Below are 20,900 nucleotides of genomic sequence, written 5' to 3'. Positions count from 1 at the left end.
CTATCCAAGCCGAATTAAAGCGAAAGAAATACTGTTTAAGCTATCTAATTAGAATTAAAGTGATATACATAACAAAAAAATCAAAAAATTGAACTTATGCAAATGAACCATCGAAATGATCGCCAATAGAACCAATCAGAATAAAAGGCGCAAAACAAATTAACCAATCAAACGTTTTGTGTATTGAAAGCCCTATCCAAGTTGAACTAAAACAAAATACACAACGATAGTTTAGGGGATTTTATTTATGCAAATGAACCATCGAAATGATCGCCAATAGAACCAATCAGAATAAAAGGTGCAAAACAAATTAACCAATCAAACGTTTTGTGTATTGAAAGCCCTATCCAAGTTGAACTAAAACAAAATACACAACGATAGTTTAGGGGATTTTATTTATGCAAATGAACCATCGAAATGATCGCCAATAGAACCAATCAGAATAAAAGGCGCAAAACAAATTAACCAATCAAACGTTTTGTGTATTGAAAGCCCTATCTAAGTCGAACTAAAACGAAATACACAACGATAGTTTAGGGGATTTTATTTATGCAAATGAACCATCGAAATGATCGCCAATAGAACCAATCAGAATAAAAGGCGCAAAACAAATTAACCAATCAAACGTTTTGTGTATTAAAAGCCCTATCTAAGTCGAACTAAAACGAAATACACAACGATAATTTAGGGGATTTTATTTATGCAAATGAACCATCGAAATGATCGCCAATAGAACCAATCAGAATAAAAGGCGCAAAACAAATTAACTAATCAAATAAATTTGTCAAGAAAAACAATAGAAGTCAAACCTAAGCGAAGTAAGACAATGGAATCGGGGAATTTTTTTAAGTTTATTTAGTGCAACGAACGTTTGCAAATTTGTTTATAAAAACCTATCTAAGTCAAACTAAAGCGAAATAAATGGGGTAAAGGCTAACTAAGTTAAACTAAATATATATATATATATAACAGGAACGAATTACAAAACTGACCGCCTATAAAATTATCTACTTAATGCCTATCTAAGTCGAAGTAAAGCAATTTAAACTAGATTTATTTGATAAATAAAATATGGTTCGAAATTATTTGATTATGTTTAGCATAAATTTTTATAAATAAAAAAAATATGCATACACCTTAACTAAGAATATTACATATCTTTGATTTTTAATAAACAAACAAGCATTTAAATATATTATACAAATAAAATTAATTTTTCAACCCAGTTTTATGTTGTTAATATCAGGATATACATTATACTAAATTTTAAATTCCAAAAATTAATTTTTGATTTTTAATAAATAAACAAGCATTTAAATAAAATAAACAACCAAAAATTATTTTTTAAACATGTATTTTAATTACAAATATTATAAAATACATTATATAAAATTTTAAATGCCTAATATCAAACTTTTATTTTTAATAAACAAACAAGAATTTAAATATAATAAACAAACAAAAATTAAATTTTTAATCCATTTTCGAGTTATTATTATTATGATATATAACTGACCAAAATTTGAAAACTTAATAACGATCTCTAAATTTTAATAAATAAACACCTATTATTTACTAATTAATAATACTTAAATTATCAAAATAGGAGGATTGAAACACAATATGATAATAAACAACATACTAAAATTTTAAAAATTTATATACACAAAATCAAAAGTTATTCGATTTCAAAATTCGGATTAGTAAGAATAAAAATAATAATAAATATACGGACAATAACAATATGTTTCGAAATCTAAGATTTCGAACCATAATAATAATAATAAATACTAGATTTATTTGATAAATAAAATATGGTTCGAAATCGTTTGATTCTTTTTCATAAATATAATTTATTTAGTAGGTTTATTAATTAAATTATAAATTTAAATATGAACTTTTTTATATTTAAACCTAATTTTAACAAGCGAACACGCACTCATTGATATTGTAATATAAAAGTAAACTAAATTTAAAAGCAAAATACAGATCTTAATTTTTAGTAATCAAACAAGTATTAAAATATAATAATAACAATACAATTAAAACAAAAATTTTACACATTTTTTACTTATATTTTAACATTTTACTTAAATTTTCAACCATTATTTTTTACTTTAATGGACAGCGAAAAGGACGATTTTTGACGGCGACCAGAACGCTATTAAATTATTCAAGCGTTAAACTCACACTGATTCATTATTTTATAAAAAACAAAAATAATGATTAAACGATATTTAGCTAGAGTTAAATCTTCATTTTAAATAGCAACATACAAAATAATAATACCAGCAACATATTAAAATTTCAGAAATTTTAATCTTTTAATTTTAATAATAAAATATATTAATTAGTAATTAGTGATAATTAAAAGTTGTAAATAGGAGGTTTGCGATTTGTTGGGATAATAACAAACATACTAAAAATTTAGAACTTTTAGTTTTAAAGAACAAAAGTTATTCGATTTCAAAATTCGGATTAGTAAGAATAAAAATAAAAATAATAATAAATATACGGACAATAACAATATGTTTCGAAATCTAAGATTTCGAACCATAATAATGTAAAAGCTATTTAAGTCAATTTAAAGCAATATACATATCGGGAAAGAATTACGAACCGATCGCCAGTTAAATTGTAAATTAAAAGCCTATCTAAGCCGAATTAAAGCGAAATAAATACTGTATAAGCTATCTAATTAGAATTAAAGCAATATACATAACAATAAAGTCAAAAAATTGAACTTATGCAAATGAACCATCGAAAAAACAATAAAAGTCGAACTTAAGCGAAGTAAGACAATGGAATCGGGGGATTTTTTTTTTGCTTTTGTGGCGCTTAGAGCACCAATCAAAATTAGGAATTTTTATGCGAATTAAACAATCAAAAAGCAAAATTGTTTATCGAAAAATTAATAAAACCCGGACTTCTGCGAAACATTTATTAAGTCGAACTTCAGCGAACCATATATTATAGCGTTTGTCCTCTATTTTGAATGATGTAATCAATATTTATTAATATTAAATTAGTTAAGAAATACGTAAAAATAATTACCTATATGTTTACTAATTTAATTTAAAAAAATAATGCAGTCATAGATTTAACTTGTTTATTCTTAATTTTTGTAAAGATATTTGATTAAATGAGGCATTTTTTTGGTAAAATACTTCCGTAAGATGACAGTATTGGGGTATGTGCGATTTTTTAGGGGACTGTAAACTTAACTTTAAAGGGGGGCATCAGCTTAAACTTTAATTGTTCTCATTTATAATAAAGCTTAATACTATTTTAAGATAATTGTTAAGCTGTGTGTGGGTGTTTTGTAGGTCCTCTCATCTGTTTTATTTGTTTTTGTATGTTATGAATAAAAGGTAAGTTTATTTAAAAATTGACAGATTGTTAAAGATATTTTCTAATTTTGTTGCGAAAAAAAAACATAAGACTGGATCCGAATATTGTGTGAAGAGCTGTAAAACTAACTGTATTGCGTTATTAATAAAATAAATGTTGATTAAAGTCACCATTTTAGTAGTTCCCTTTTTCGATGTGCTTCAAAACAAATTAAAATGAATTCTCAAGTCAAGTCTGTTGCAACTAAACCAAAATCTTCAAGAAACAAACAAACAAGGTTAAATAAATTAAGATTTACTAAAAAAAATTTTTTTCAGGTCTGATAAATTTATAATATGTTGTAGGATTAGTTAACAATAAAAGTTGTTTATGTTTGTTCTGATAAAAATTAATTTAGAACTGTATAACTATCAATAAATATTGTTTTTAGAATGTGGAAACCTCACACAATAAACAAGTCCCCCTCTGTCCAATCAAGAACTGTTTCATTTCTTTATGGAGCAGATACTAATGTGAATTGCGACGAACTTGCAAAACCATTTGGCACAATTGTAAACTCATATCAAGACAAACAACAATCTTGGATTAGGGTAAAAAGAATATTTAAAGCTAGTTATCATATTTAATGTTCTAACATTACTTGGGAATTGATGTTGAATTAGTCCAACTTGCTACATTATATTAAAATTAAAAATAAATCTAAAACTCTAAAATATATCTAAAAAAGTGAAATTACTAAAAAAAAAAACTTATATTTTTATTAAATATGTATAACATTTGTTTTTAGAAAAATGTTGAAATGTTAAATGAAGAAGAAGCAAATGCAATTGTGAACAAGTATAAAAATCAACCCATGCCTCCTGGTATTTTTAATGTGACATTTTACCAAAAACAGGTTTTTATTTTATAAGTAGAATATAATTTATAGGTGAAATATAATTTGTTTTTAAAAATGATATTTAATTTTATTTTTGTAGGGAAAACAGAATTCCAAAGAATCAAAATCTGTTTTCCCAGAATATTTATCCGATAAAGTTGTTGAGGACGGTTTGAAATCCGGTAAAATTAAGAGAGGAAAAATAAGGGTTAACCCAAGGTTGTACCATCATGCTTTCGTCAATGAATTAGTAAGTTTAAATCTAATTTTTGTTTTTTTAAACCTTTTTTTAAAAAAAATTGAAATATTAGTTACATTTACAGCACTATACATGATACATTTTTTAATATAGTTTTTTTGACCTTATATTTGTATTCCAGGGTGAGGCAGACATCTTAATAGATGGAAAAAAAGATCGAAATCGAGCTTTTTGTGGAGATGAAGTTGCTTACATTGTAAAAGATCCATCAGACTGGGTTCAGGTTAATTGACTACTTTAAACTTTTTACTAATTGATTTCACTATTTTAGTAAATTTCGATTAAATTGTTTTACTTTTTAACACTTTTTAAAACAAACTTCAGAGTTCAAGTTAAATTTTGTTATTCAGTTGTAAAAAGTTGTGTTATTTTTTTAGCTTGGTGTAAATGATTTTGACAAAAATAATAAAGAACAAACGAAAACTATAAAAGTTGAAAATGATGTCGCCAAAGAAGGAGGTAATATTGTAAAATTAAATGAAGGTAATAAGAAAATAACATTAAACAATTTTCCAGATAAAAAAATCCGCAAAACTGCCTATGTTGTAAAAATCTTGAAAGAAAATCATCACAGAACTGTGACTGGTTCTTTTAAATCTGCCCAACAAATGAATGTGAGTAGTTAATTAAATGCAAGACATACCATTACCAACATGTGCAAAAAAAGTTTATAGTTATAAAACTGACTTGTGTTTAATTAGGGTAAATTTCTTATATTTTCCCCCCACTCGAGCACCATTCCTCGCATATCTATTCTTAAACATGAGGTAGCAAAGGACATCCATAAACCCAACTTTAGTGACATTTTGTACATCGCTCAAATTGTTAAGTGGGATTCCAGCAATCAAAATCCATTAGGGTAAAAAACTTAACATTAAATAAATAAAGTTGAGTTAATCTATAATTTAAAATTTGGGTTCTATATTAACTCATACTAAATGACTGTTTGTAATCAATTTTAAGACTTTAGTTACCATGCAAAAAGCATTAAATTTTGAAATGAACACCAACCAAATATGCTTTCCCCCACAGAACACTGTTACTGATAATGGAGGCACTTGTGACAACACAACGTTAACTAATTTTATTTTTACAGTACATTGTGTGAGAGTATTGGGGAAAAAGGTGAGTTGGAAACAGAAACAAGGCGAATTTTAACCGATTACGGAGTTGATTTTTCTGATTTCACCGACAAAGTAAATGAATGTTTACCTAAGAACCTACCATGGAGTATACCAAAGGTATAATGTTTATTTTGTAAAAAATTCTAAAGGTTTAAAGTTATTCTACTTTAAATATTATAAATTGTGATAATTCCAAGTTAATGTTGGTAGAATGAAAGACTAAAACGAAGAGATTTTACGAAGGAATGTATTTTTTCAATTGATCCTTCAACAGCTCGAGATTTGGATGATGCTTTGCATTGCAAACAATTGGATAATGGTAAATTTGCTTTTATTAAAATCATAAACTAGTTATACAAATAAAAAGTATAATGTCAAACTTTTTAATAATTTTGAATTTAAATTTTAAAATTAAAATAAAAGTAAATTTTAAACAATGAATTAAAAATATTGAAATTGAAGTAATTGTTAATTATAAACACTTAATTTTAGGGACTTATGAAGTAGGGGTGCACATTGCAGATGTCAGTTACTTTATAAACCCGAGAAGTGAGTTGGACGATGAAGCCAGCAAGCGATGTACATCAGTTTATATGGTTCAACAAGTTATACCAATGCTTCCCAGGTTGTTGTGTGAGGAACTTTGTAGTTTAAACCCCGGTGTGGAGAGATTGACTTTCTCTGTGGTTTGGAATATTTCTAAGGAAGGAAAGGTAAGATCTGTTAAGGAAAATCTTACATTTTAAAAAGTTACACCAAAGCGTGTTAAAGTAAAACTGGCAGCATGGTGGCGAGGTCCTGGATTCGACCCCCACTGCTCTTTTTTGAAGTTAGGCACTATAAACAGTATAAACTTCTGCTGAACCGATATTTGATCATTATCTTAATTATCAAACAATTCGAATAAATAATATTAAAAACTGTCAAAGGCAACTCGAGATTGGGTCAGGGTAACTGATGTCACTCTAAGTTTATGTCGTGAAGTCGACCTTCCCACATCAAGGATAAAGATATAGATTTTTATAAATATAAACTTAAATAAAATTACTTTTACCTAATTCCAGATCTTATCTGAATGGTTTGGTCGTTCAATTATAAATTCATGTTCAAAGTTAAGTTATGATCATGCTCAGTCTTTTATTGACGACCCCAGGAAAAATTTCCTCATCTCTGTTCCTCAACCAGAAGAATATCCGGAAATTTTTGGAGGATTTTCTTTGACTGAAATTCAATCTAAAGTTCTGCAATTATTTGGGGTAAATGGTAAACATATGCTTATTAAAAACCTTAATTCTGGGTTTGATTTCAACTACTTCCATGTTGTAAAAAGGGTATAAACTTCTACTGGTCCAAAAACAATCAGACAACTATAATCTATAACATTCCAAACTGCCAGAAGCAACTCGAGACTGGTGGAATCAAATGTCACTCAATGCTTAGGCTGTGAAGTTTGCCTCTTAGTACAAGAATAAATTGGAATAAAATTAAAAATCTTTTTTCTTGGGTTTTATTACAAATGTATTTTCTTGATACAACTTTCTAGATAAAAAAAATTTAAAATTTATTCTTTTTTTGAGATTTCAAAATTGATATTTTTAGATTAGCCAAAACTTGCGCAAAAAAAGGTTTGAAAATGGTGCTTTAAAGTTGGATCAGGTTCGATTATCTTATACTTTAAATGAGAACACCGGGGATCCCATGGGTTGTTATGCTTATCAGTATAAACAAAGCAATGAGTAAGTAATTGTTTAACAATTTAGACACCACATCCCAACTATAATAATAACTACCACTCCCTAATAATAACTACCACCCCCTAATAATAACTACCACCTAATAATAACTACCACCCCCTAATAATAACTACCACCTCCTAATAATAACTACCACCCCCTAATAATAACTACCACCCTCTAATAATAACTACCACCCCCTAATAATAACTACCACCCCCTAATATTAACTACAAACCACTAATATCAACTACTACCCACTAATAATAATTACCACTCCCTAATAATAACTACCACCCCCTAATAATAACTACCACCCATTAATACTAACTACAAACCATTAATTAGTTGTCAGGTTCTTTCAATAACATTGCTATTAATATTAAAAGTATTTTTGTTTTTGATTTTCACTGTTGTCATGTTGTAATATTCGTGGACCTTGTTATGAATCTACCCCAATTAAAACACAACTTAATTATAATTTGAAACATTTTACTTTAGATTAATCGAGGAATTTATGTTGTTAGCCAATATCGCTGTTGCCCATAAAATTTATAAAGCTTTTCCTGACCAAGCTTTCTTAAGATCCCATCCTAAACCTAAAGAGGTAAAATTATTTTAATATTACATAAAATAAAAGTTATATAGTTATTTTAAACATTCAAAATTTTACAGACTCGTACAAATAAAAAATATTTTAATTTCTGTTTTAGGCAATGATGGATGAAGCAATCAACCATTGTAAAGCACTTGGTTTAGACATGGATGCCACTTCTTCTGGATCTTTGAGTGTAAATTAGTTTAAATAAAAGTTTAAATTTAAAACTAGAATCTTATCTTGGAGCTTGGAGATAGTAAAATATAAAAGTGGTGTAGCGAGAATTGAACTTACGGCCGCATGGCTTACTGGTCAGAACACTTGGCTTTATTACATGAGGTCCTGGGTTCAATTTCTACTCTTTCCATGCTTTAGTGTCCTTAAGTAAGGTGCAATGAGCGGTATCAACTTGTGCTGAGCCCTCACTTAATCAGAAGCTTGTTCTGCTAAACTTAAGACTGGGTAGGGGTAACAAATGTTACTCCATGTCTAGGTCATAAAATCAACCTTTTTACATCGATAAATAAAAATAAAAAAACTCCCATCTCCATGTCTTACAGGACTTCAAGTTGTAGTTGTTGTAAATTGATGAAATTTGTTTTAGAATTCAATTAAAACTCTTTCCTCGGGTGAAGACGAATATGCTTCGTTCAAGAAACAAGTTTTATTCTTTCTTGCTATCCGACCACAAAAGGTGATTGTTTGAAATCAATTTATTTTTGTGGCCTAAACATTTGTTACACTCAGTAAATGAGGGTAAAATTGTTTTGACATATTTTTAAAAAGTTATCTGAGTAATTATTTTAAGGTTGGGGCATTAGAGTTAAGTTAAACTTGAGTTAACCCCGATCTAAGACTAAACTTAAGTCTTATTGTTCTAAAGTTAACTGTGGTTAAAGCTCGAATTAAACCAAATCAGGGATTAAGTTAACTTAACTTCGGTGATGCTAAGAAGTGTTTTACTCAAGAGCACTAACCCCTACCAGCTCTTTGCTTTACCACTATGATATTTACTTTAAATAAATTCCACAAATCTAATTTAGCTTGCAACTTATTTGTGCTCTGGTACAACTGATGACCAGTCAGCTTACCATCATTATGCGTTAAATGTTCCATTATATACCCACTTTACATCCCCTATTAGAAGATATGCTGATGTTATTGTCCATAGACAACTAGCTGCTGCATTGGGTAAATCACTTTATATTTGTTTTTAATTTTAAAACCTCTTTTTTGTTAAATTTTTATTTGTATTTGTTTAATTTATGCAATAGACTTTAAAAATGAATATTTTCAGGAGATACAAGTACTGTCCATGCGATGAAATGTAGCACAGATGATTTACAAGCACAAGCTGAGTTATGCAACTTAAAGAAATCAAACTCAAAAGCATGTCAGGACCAAAGTGTTGAACTTTATTTTCATGCAATGGTTAATGTGAGTAAAATTCTGGTACTTATAGAATATACTGGATTGAATGTATTAAGTGTGTTCTAAATGGGGGTGGGGTTAGGGTTTAATTTATGCAGCCCCTTTCATTAATTTAAATATTTATACTTTTATTTTATTTACGTTTGATCCTTTATTTTTTATAGGTACTTTTAAATTTCTTTATAAATTGTATCAAAATTATTAAATGTTTAAGAGTTACCATTAGTATCAACTTTTTAAGTCTGTGTAGCTGATCAAATTTTTAAGATTATTTTTTTTTATAGAGTCTTGGTTGTGTTGAGGGCAAGGGTATTGTGTTGTACGTTCATTCACAACGTATTGACATACTCTCTATTGAATTCGGGGTTGTTGCAAGAATTCCTTACATTGTAAGTTCAACTTTTATTTCTTTTCGTAAGGAAAGGGTATATTGCGAAATTACACAAAAGACCGGTTGTAGAAATCGAATAGTATACAAAAAATTATTAGAGCCCTTAATTAGAAAAACATACAAAAACTACATGTAAGTTCATCTTTTAATTATTTTATACACCCTTATGTGACGGAAAATATGCAGCATATAAACATAATCCAACTATGTTAATGGTGAACTACCTACTATTAGTTTAGCAAATTTTTTACTAAACAGTCAAGGGTAATAAAATGTTTATTTATAATTAATTTTTACTTAGAATTTATCTGTGCTTGACTTCCAATTGGATGATGTGAGCAACTCAGATAAAGAACTGCAAATTAAAGTAAGCTTTATTTTACTTTGTTGTTCGTGTAAGTTTCACAAGGTCAATCAATGTTATTTTTATTTAGACGGTAACACTTAAATGGGCAAAGGATGATCGTGATATTCTTAATTTACAAAACTTGTAAGTTTTTTTATTCATTTGTTAAGTTGACCAAAGTGCTCAAGGTTTAGTAAAGTGAGACATGGTTTTATAATTTATATCTACTTAAATACAACTTTTGTTTAGATCAATTGAAGATAAAGAAAAATTTAAAAGTAGTGAAAATATTGTAAAACAAAAACTTCAAGCTTTTAGTATAGTGGATTTAAAATTTGAGAAAAAGGATCCAGTTTGTGCATATTCGGTCAAAGTAAGTTTTTATTTTAGTCTTACTTAACAACATCGTTTTTAAACAAATGCAAACCAATGGGCGACTAACCCCTGTCTAGTTTCAAGTTGTACAAGTTTAAGAAGTTATCGACCTTATAATATTACCCCCATCCAGTCCCAAGTTAGACATTATTAACCTCATAATATTACCCCCATCCAGTCCCAAGTTAGACATTATTAATCTCATAATATTACCCCCATCAAGTCCCAAGTTAGACATTATTGACCTCATAATATTACCCCCATCCAATCCCAAGTTAGACATTATTGACCTCATAATATTACCCCCAACCCAGTCCCAAGTTAGACATTATTAATCTCATAATATTACCCCATCAAGTCCCAAGTTAGACATTATTAATCTCATAATATTACCCCCATCAAGTCCCAAGTTAGACATTATTGACCTCATAATATTACCCCCATCAAGTCCCAAGTTAGACATTATTGACCTCATAATATTACCCCCATCCAGTCCCAAGTTAGACATTATTGACCTCATAATATTACCCCCATCCAGTCCCAAGTTAGACATTATTGACCTCATAATATTACCCCCAACCCAGTCCCAAGTTAGACATTATTAATCTCATAATATTACCCCCATCAAGTCCCAAGTTAGACATTATTAATCTCATAATATTACCCCCATCAAGTCCCAAGTTAGACATTATTAACCTCATAATATTACCCCCATCCAGTCCCAAGTTAGACATTATTAACCTCATAATATTACCCCCATCCAGTCCCAAGTTAGACATTATTGACCTCATAATATTACCCCCATCCAGTCCCAAGTTAGACATTATTGACCTCATAATATTACCCCCATCCAGTCCCAAGTTAGACATTATTAACCTCATAATATTACCCCCATCCAGTCCCAAGTTAGACATTATTGACCTCATAATATTACCCCCATCCAGTCCCAAGTTAGACATTATTGACCTCATAATATTACCCCCAACCCAGTCCCAAGTTAGACATTATTAATCTCATAATATTACCCCCATCAAGTCCCAAGTTAGACATTATTAATCTCATAATATTACCCCCATCAAGTCCCAAGTTAGACATTATTAACCTCATAATATTACCCCCATCCAGTCCCAAGTTAGACATTATTGACCTCATAATATTACCCCCATCCAGTCCCAAGTTAGACATTATTAACCTCATAATATTACCCCCATCAAGTCCCAAGTTAGACATTATTGACCTCATAATATTACCCCCATCCAGTCCCAAGTTAGACATTATTGACCTCATAATATTACCCCCATCAAGTCCCAAGTTAGACATTATTGACCTCATAATATTACCCCCATCCAGTCCCAAGTTAGACATTATTAATCTCATAATATTACCCCCATCCAGTCCCAAGTTAGACATTATTGACCTCATAATATTACCCCCATCCAGTCCCAAGTTAGACATTATTAATCTCATAATATTACCCCCATCAAGTCCCAAGTTAGACATTATTGACCTCATAATATTACCCCCATCCAGTCCCAAGTTAGACATTATTAACCTCATAATATTACCCCCATCAAGTCCCAAGTTAGACATTATTGACCTCATAATATTACCCCCATCCAGTCCCAAGTTAGACATTATTGACCTCATAATATTACCCCCATCAAGTCCCAAGTTAGACATTATTGACCTCATAATATTACCCCCATCCAGTCCCAAGTTAGACATTATTAATCTCATAATATTACCCCCATCCAGTCCCAAGTTAGACATTATTAACCTCATAATATTACCCCTATCCAGTCCCAAGTTAGACATTATTAATCTCATAATATTACCCCCATCAAGTCCCAAGTTAGACATTGTTGACCTCATAATATTACCCCCATCCAGTCCCAAGTTAGACATTATTAACCTCATAATATTACCCCCATCCAGTCCCAAGTTAGACATTATTAACCTCATAATATTACCCCCATCAAGTCCCAAGTTAAACATTATTGACCTCATAATATTACCCCCATCCAGTCCCAAGTTAGACATTATTGACCTCATAATATTACCCCCATCAAGTCCCAAGTTAGACATTATTGACCTCATAATATTACCCCCATCCAGTCCCAAGTTAGACATTATTAATCTCATAATATTACCCCCATCCAGTCCCAAGTTAGACATTATTAACCTCATAATATTACCCCCATCCAGTCCCAAGTTAGACATTATTAATCTCATAATATTACCCCCATCAAGTCCCAAGTTAGACATTGTTGACCTCATAATATTACCCCCATCCAGTCCCAAGTTAGACATTATTGACCTCATAATATTACCCCCATCAAGTCCCAAGTTAGACATTATTGACCTCATAATATTACCCCCATCCAGTCCCAAGTTAGACATTATTAATCTCATAATATTACCCCCATCAAGTCCCAAGTTAGACATTATTGACCTCATAATATTACCCCCATCCAGTCCCAAGTTAGACATTATTGACCTCATAATATTACCCCCATCCAGTTCCAAGTTAGACATTATTAATCTCATAATATTACCCCCATCCAGTCCCAAGTTAGACATTATTAATCTCATAATATTACCCCCATCAAGTCCCAAGTTAGACATTATTAACCTCATAATATTACCCCCATCCAGTCCCAAGTTAGACATTATTAATCTCATAATATTACCCCAACCCAGTCCCAAGTTAGATATTATTGACCCCATAATATTACCCCCATCCAGTCCAAAGTTAGACATTATTGACCTCATAATATTACCCCCATCAAGTCCCAAGTTAGACATTATTGACCTCATAATATTACCCCCATCAAGTCCCAAGTTAGACATTATTAATCTCATAATATTACCCCCATCAAGTCCCAAGTTAGACATTATTGACCTCATTATATTACCCCTATCCAGTCCCAAGTTAGACATTATTAACCTCATAATATTACCCCCATCAAGTCCCAAGTTAGACATTATTGATCTCATAATATTACCCCCATACAGTCCCAAGTTTGACATTATTAACCTCATAATATTACCCCCATCCAGTCTCAAGTTAGACATTATTAATCTCATAATATTACCCCCATCAAGTCCCAAGTTAGACATTATTGACCTCATAATATTACCCCCATCCAGTCCCAAGTTAGACATTATTAATCTCATAATATTACCCCCATCAAGTCCCAAGTTAGACATTATTGACCTCATAATATTACCCCCATCCAGTCTCAAGTTAGACATTATTAATCTCATAATATTACCCCCATCAAGTCCCAAGTTAGACATTATTGACCTCATAATATTACCCCCATCAAGTCCCAAGTTAGACATTATTGACCTCATAATATTACCCCCATCCAGTCTCAAGTTAGACATTATTAATCTCATAATATTACCCCCATCAAGTCCCCAAGTTAGACATTATCGACCTTATAATATTACCCCCATCCAGTCCCAAGTTAGACATTATTGACCTCATAATATTACCCCCATCCAGTCCCAAGTTAGACATTATTAATCTCATAATATTACCATCAAGTCCCAAGTTAGACATTATTGACCTCATAATATTACCCCCATCCAGTCCCAAGTTAGACATTATTAATCTCATAATATTACCCCCATCAAGTCCCAAGTTAGACATTATTGACCTCATAATATTACCCCCATCAAGTCCCAAGTTAGACATTATTGACCTCATTATATTACCCCTATCCAGTCCCAAGTTAGACATTATTAACCTCATAATATTACCCCCATCAAGTCCCAAGTTAGACATTATTGATCTCATAATATTACCCCCATACAGTCCCAAGTTAGACATTATTAATCTCATAATATTACCCCCATCCAGTCTCAAGTTAGACATTATTAATCTCATAATATTACCCCCATCAAGTCCCAAGTTAGACATTATTGACCTCATAATATTACCCCCATCAAGTCCCAAGTTAGACATTATTGACCTCATAATATTACCCCCATCAAGTCCCAAGTTAGACATTATTGACCTCATAATATTACCCCCATCCAGTCTCAAGTTAGACATTATTAATCTCATAATATTACCCCCATCAAGTCCCCAAGTTAGACATTATCGACCTTATAATATTACCCCCATCCAGTCCCAAGTTAGACATTATTGACCTCATAATATTACCCCCATCCAGTCCCAAGTTAGACATTATTAATCTCATAATATTACCCCCATCAAGTCCCAAGTTAGACATTATTGACCTCATAATATTACCCCCATCCAGTCCCAAGTTAGACATTATTAATCTCATAATATTACCCCCATCAAGTCCCAAGTTAGACATTATTAATCTCATAATATTACCCCCATCAAGTCCCAAGTTAGACATTATTGACCTCATAATATTACCCCCATCCAGTCTCAAGTTAGACATTATTAATCTCATAATATTACCCCCATCCAGTCCCAAGTTAGACATTATTGACCTCATAATATTACCCCCATCCAGTCTCAAGTTAGACATTATTAATCTCATAATATTACCCCCATCCAGTCCCAAGTTAGATATTATTGACCTCATAATATTACCCCCATCCAGTCCCAAGTTAGATATTATTGACCTCATAATATTACCCCCATCCAGTCCCAAGTTAGACATTATTGACCTCATAATATTACCCCCATCCAGTCCCAAGTTAGATATTATTGACCTCATAATATTTCCCCCATCCAGTCTCAAGTTAGACATTATTAATCTCATAATATTACCCCCATCAAGTCCCAAGTTAGACATTATTGACCTCATAATATTACCCCCATCCAGTCCCAAGTTAGACATTATTGACCTCATAATATTACCCCCATCCAGTCCCAAGTTAGACATTATTGACCTCATAATATTACCCCCATCCAGTCCCAAGTTAGACATTATTGACCTCATAATATTACCCCCATCCAGTCCCAAGTTAGACGTTATTGACCTCATAATATTACCCCCATCCAGTCCCAAGTTAGATATTATTGACCTCATAATATTACCCCCAACCCAGTCCCAAGTTAGATATTATTGACCTCATAATATTACCCCCATCCAGTCCCAAGTTAGACGTTATTGACCTCATAATATTACCCCCATCCAGTCTCAAGTTAGACATTATTAATCTCATAATATTACCCCCATCAAGTCCCAAGTTAGACATTATTGACCTCATTATATTACCCCCATCCAGTCCCAAGTTAGACATTATTGACCTAAGTTTAAAATGTTATTGGTCCAATGATATAATCCTGAAAAAAGAAACCTAGTAAAGATTTAAATTATTTATTGTATATTTTTTTAGATGTCTATTAAAATGCCCGAAAATGACTACGGAGCAACTGAGAACTCTCTTTTTAACAAATAAAATTCATAATTTTATCAAAAATCGATTTTATTTTGCAAATGTTCAAACTACTGCACATTTGTTAAGCTCTAAATTAGTGTATTTTAGAATAAAAATGGCAAAACTGATGTGTTTGTTACTGTTAGTTTGTGCCATCCAAAACTTAGGATCTTTGATATACTTACGCTTTTGGGTATTTTTTACAATAATCCTTAACAGAATTGGGTACCATACAGTGCTTCATAAGGGTTTCAACGACAATTAAATACCTACTAGCACAATAGAAAAAAAAAGTAGCTGTTAAAAATGGCTAATTTAAAAAACAATTTTTGTATGTCCGATTTAATTTTTTTTCAAAACACAGTTGTTCTGCATTTTAAGCATCTGTCAATCAATGATATAAGGTTAATTCAAGCGCATTTTAATTTTGGTAATTTTTGCATTAAATTTATAAAATTAATAGATTTAGGTTTAAGTTATACAAATTAATTTTTTTAATAACCAGTTTGGTTGTTATCACGAGAAAAGTCGAAAAGAATTTACATGCTAAAATGCTTTTGGAGTAAACTATTTTGTATTATTTTAAGAAAAAGTGTCTACTATTTTTTGACCGGGGTTTTATAAATAATAATAACATAAACAGAAGGGTGTAAAAATAGTTGCAACAGTCGGACAGTTGGACTAATGGGGTAACTTACCCACTTATTAAGTGTTATGCCTGTGAAGGTTTGTGGTACTAAAAGGGTTTACTTTGAATCAGGTTCAGTTTTGGTTAACGGTAATCTAAATTGGTTTAATTGTTAAAAACATAAATATTTGCAAAACCCGTTAAAACTATTATTTTAACTGATATTTAGTCCAGGATTAGGTTTTCTGTTTTGATTATAGTTGTTCTAACTACTGATCATAAATAATTTGTATAGTAAACTTCAGAGGATAAATAATATTAATTACCAAATTTAACAGCTGTTTGCTTGAGGAGAGAAAACATTAATTACAAATTCCTGAGATTTGAGAATAAGTAGTTCAATAATTTATTGAATAGTTTAGAATAAGAAGAAGTTTTATTGAATATTGCAACTGTATAAGTTTAATTAGTGTATTATGCAAAATTATATTAATTAAAAAAAGTTATCTAACTATGTATTATGTTTTTAGTAACTGAATTGTTTATATTAGCATTAAAAAAGTTTTTTTATGATAAAAGGCTATTCTATGAACAAACTAATGGATTTATTAATAGATTGGCACATTTAGGGTAAGTTTATGTTATTTTTTATCAAAATAAGATAACATTTATTGTTAATGTTCAATAAAAGCTACGAATAAAATGTTCTGTTATAATTTAATTTTAAATCGCTTAAATATTATTTAAAAATATTTAAAAAGTATTTAAAATATTTAAATCATTTTTGTTTTAGTTTTGAAAGTTTCGTTTTTTCAACAATGGCCGGCCTTGATCTCAAACACGTGATCCTACGCAAGGTGTAAACACGTGACCAAAAGTCAAGCTGAAAGCGAACGGGAAGAACCGACTCCATTTTTTTGATACAACGTTTAGTTTTCGGTAAGTTAATGAAGTTTTATGTTTTTATTTGTATTTTATTTAACGTATGTATATTTAATAAAACATTTATTAAACTATTACCAACAAATAAATTGTATTTATTTTCTTGTTTTAATACTAATTTTGTCATTTTATATTTACAGAATGGTGCAGAGAAAGGGAAAAGCTAAGGTAAATATTATTTGTTACATTTTTTAAATGTATAATTTTATTTTTATATTTTTAGTAAATTTCAGCTACTGATGTCAACTTCCACTACTTTTCCTTAGTTAGACAACAATCCACCTAGTCAAAGAAAGTCAACATGATGAAAGGAAAACTTTAAAGTTAAGTAAGTTTTGTGAAGTTTTCAATTTTAAATGAACATGATAAAGTTTACTGAAGTTCTAATTAATGTTTATTACTTCTGTTTTGATTATAGTTGTTCTAACTACTGATCATAAATAATTTGTATTAGTTGTGTTTATAAACTAATTTCCCTAATTAATTTTTATTAACATTTTAGAAATGAATAAAGTTGATCTTAGACACGGAAAGCAACCAAAAACATGGATTCAATAAATTTAGGTACAACATTTTTTACATTGAAATTTGATGTATTGGCGTAATAAATAATAATTAATTTACGTAATTGTGCAAATAATATTCAATTTTAGCTAATCCTATATTGCGTGACCTTTCGCCCTATCATTATAACTCTAAATAAATACGTAAATACCATTGCACGTTAAAAAGCAATAAGCGGCATTTTCGTGACCGGACTATTATTAATACGCTAAAAATATGTTAATGTAATTCTGGCACTTTATTTTGTGGGGCAATTGCGTGACCTTTCGACCTGTTAATATTTTGCGAAAAAAAATAAATTAATAAACGTTAATTTTGACAAAACATAATTGTAGCTGTTGCGTGACCTTTCGACCTATTATCATTTTAAAAAGAAAAGGTTTTTGCGGCATTTTGCATTCCACGTTTTTTTTATATTTGCGGAGTTAGTTTTGTGACTTAGATTTATTTTCTCGCATAGTTTTAAATGTAGTCACGTAGCCTAGTGGTTAAGGTCGTAGACTATAGACTCTAAATTCTCGAGTTCAAATCTCGGCCTCGTTGATTTTTGCGATAATTTTTTTTTTAATTTTTTTACAAAATATTAATTTATGAAAAACCTAAAACAATTTGAAATCTAAAACTTAATTTTTTGATATCTACATCCCGTAATTTATAATGTAGCAAAATTTCGGGGAATTAATTTTTTTTCCACGGTACTATGACGTCATAATATTTTAGTAAAAGTTCTATAAAATCTTTATTTTAAGATTTTTTTGATTTATTTTTGGTTAATTTAAATTGGTTTTTCTCTGCGGTTGTGCACATAAAATTTCAGCGATTTTTAATCGAATTTTTTTTTTGGGCGAATTTTGAAAATTTTGCTTGCTAGTACACGTCGAAAATTTTCGGCCCAAATTTAAAAAAATTATTGACCCCAAATTGCCCCAAACTTCGTCAGAATGTGTATTAGGGGGCGTTGAATCAGATAAAAGTGGTCCTATCGCTCAATATTGTGTAATTTTCGAGTAATTTAACAATTTGTGCAAAAAAAGCGCAAAAATGGCCAAATTTGCCGATTTTTAACGTTTTTTGACCTTTTTTTCGAAATTTTTAAAAAATTCGCAATTTTTAAAAATCGATCTTTAAAAAAGATTGTTTTTGTATTTCTGAATTAAATTTTTTTTTTGTATTACTGATTTAACTGACTATCTAACTAACTAATTTTATACTTTTGCCTAGATTCGAACCCGACAACTACAAGTCTACAACTACAACAACATAACCACTCGGCCACGAGAGAACTTGAAAGATTGCTGCGAAAACTTTAATTAATGTAAGTGAGCAATCGGCAATACCTAGTCAAAATTTTAAAAAAATTTTACAATTTAAAAGTAAATTGTATTTGACTGGTGTTGTCCTACGGACACAACCAACGTCCAACGGACACAACTGACGTCCAACGGACACAACAACCACCTCTGCCTAGATTTGAACCTGACAACCACATGACAACACAACAACGTCCTACGGACACAACCACAAGGCCAACTGACAACTGAAAATATTGTTGCGAAAATTAAATTATACGTTGCAAATTAAAAAATAATTTTTAAAAATGTCAAGACTCGGCTTCGAACCCGAGCTCTGTACGTTGGTAGATCAGCGTCTTACCACTGAGCTACACGCCCTACTTAAAATATTTTACTTAAACGATTGTAACATATGAAGAGCTACATCATCTACTTAACGGTTGTAACATATAAAGTTTTGCTGAAAGCGAACGGGAAGAACCGACGCCATTTTTTTGATACAACGTTTAGTTTTCAGTAAGTTAATGAAGTTTTATGTTTTTATTTGTATTTTATTTAACGTATGTATATTTAATAAAACATTTATTAAACTATTACCAACAAATAAATTGTATTTATTTTCTTGTTTTAATACTAATTTTGTTATTTTATATTTACAGAATGGTGCAGAGAAAGGGAAAAGCTAAGGTAAATATTAATTGTTACATTTTTAAAATTTATAATCTTATTTTTATATTTTTAGTAAACTTTAGCTACTGATGTCAACTTCCACTACTTTTCCTTAGTTAGACAACAATCCACCTAGTCAAAGAAAGTCAACATGATGAAAGAAAAACTTTAAAGTTAAGTAAGTTTTGTGAAGTTTTCAATTTTAAATGAACATGATAAAGTTTACTGAAGTTCTAATTAATGTTTATTACTTCTGTTTTGATTATAGTTGTTCTAACTACTGATCATAAATAATTTGTATTAGTTGTGTTTATAAACTTAACTTTCCCTAATTAATTTTTATTAACATTTTAGAAATGAATAAAGTTGATCTTAGACACGGAAAGCAACCAAAATCATGGATTCAATTTTGATGTATTGGCGTAATAAAAAATAAATCAATTTACGTAATAGTGCAAATAATATTCAATTTTAGCTAATCCTATATTGCGTGACCTTTCGACCTATTATTATAACGAAGTGGTATAAAAGTAAATTGCCTATTTTCGGTAATTAGCTCTTAGAGGTTAGCTCTTAGAGGTTAGTTCTTAGAGGTTAGCTCTTAGAGGTATAAAAATAAATTGCATATTTTCGGTAATTAGCTCTTAGAGGTTAGCTCTTAGAGGTGAGCTCTTAAAGGTTAGCTCTAAGAGGTATAAAAATAAATTGCCTATTTTCGGTAATTAGCTCTTAGAGGTTAGCTCTTAGAGGTTAGTTCTTAGAGGTTAGCTCTAAGAGATATAAAAGTAAATTGCCTATTTTTGGTAATTAGCTCTTAGAGGTATAAAAATAAATTGCATATTTTTGGTAATTAGCTCTTAGAGGTTAGCTCTTAGAGGTTTGCTCTTAGAGGTTAGTTCTTCGAGGTTAGCTCTTAGAGGTATAAAATTAAATTGCATATTTTCGGT

General features: G+C 30.2%; 1 protein-coding gene and 1 long non-coding RNA gene across 4 annotated transcripts; both read left to right on the top strand.

The window, feature by feature from the left end:
- Window positions 1-3,204: 3,204 nt before the first annotated feature.
- Window positions 3,205-15,972, top strand: LOC145759031 (DIS3-like exonuclease 2). Of its 3 annotated transcripts, none has more exons than XM_082572760.1 (24): window positions 3,205-3,371; window positions 3,533-3,628; window positions 3,782-3,941; window positions 4,139-4,246; window positions 4,329-4,478; window positions 4,609-4,710; window positions 4,865-4,946; window positions 5,004-5,101; window positions 5,189-5,346; window positions 5,584-5,728; window positions 5,822-5,930; window positions 6,104-6,324; window positions 6,676-6,867; window positions 7,211-7,347; window positions 7,846-7,951; window positions 8,058-8,135; window positions 8,547-8,636; window positions 8,986-9,133; window positions 9,240-9,379; window positions 9,658-9,762; window positions 10,066-10,131; window positions 10,199-10,254; window positions 10,360-10,483; window positions 15,817-15,972. In XM_082572760.1, the coding sequence occupies exons 1-24, from the start codon at window positions 3,361-3,363 to the stop codon at window positions 15,877-15,879; spliced, it is 2,745 nt and encodes a 914-aa protein (XP_082428886.1). In that variant the 5' UTR covers window positions 3,205-3,360; the 3' UTR covers window positions 15,880-15,972. The 3 variants fall into 3 exon arrangements, with proteins under 3 accessions (XP_082428886.1, XP_082428885.1, XP_082428884.1); XM_082572759.1 differs by having other exon boundaries at window positions 3,530-3,628; XM_082572758.1 differs by having other exon boundaries at window positions 3,518-3,628.
- A 1,042-nt stretch (window positions 15,973-17,014) lies between these two features.
- On the top strand, window positions 17,015-20,445 carry LOC145759926 (uncharacterized). The gene is made up of 7 exons (XR_014286555.1): window positions 17,015-17,116; window positions 17,280-17,425; window positions 17,569-17,756; window positions 17,931-17,992; window positions 19,214-19,800; window positions 19,944-20,131; window positions 20,308-20,445. It is a non-coding gene; the product is annotated as an uncharacterized LOC145759926 (long non-coding RNA).
- The last annotated feature ends 455 nt before the right edge of the window (window positions 20,446-20,900 follow it).

This window comes from Corella eumyota, chromosome 7, assembly GCF_963082875.1.
Source record: "Corella eumyota chromosome 7, kaCorEumy4.1, whole genome shotgun sequence".
In the NCBI taxonomy this organism is placed as follows: domain Eukaryota; kingdom Metazoa; phylum Chordata; class Ascidiacea; order Phlebobranchia; family Corellidae; genus Corella; species Corella eumyota.
The sequence above is the reverse complement of the archived record's forward strand: the minus strand, read 5'-3'. Positions and strand labels throughout refer to the sequence as shown.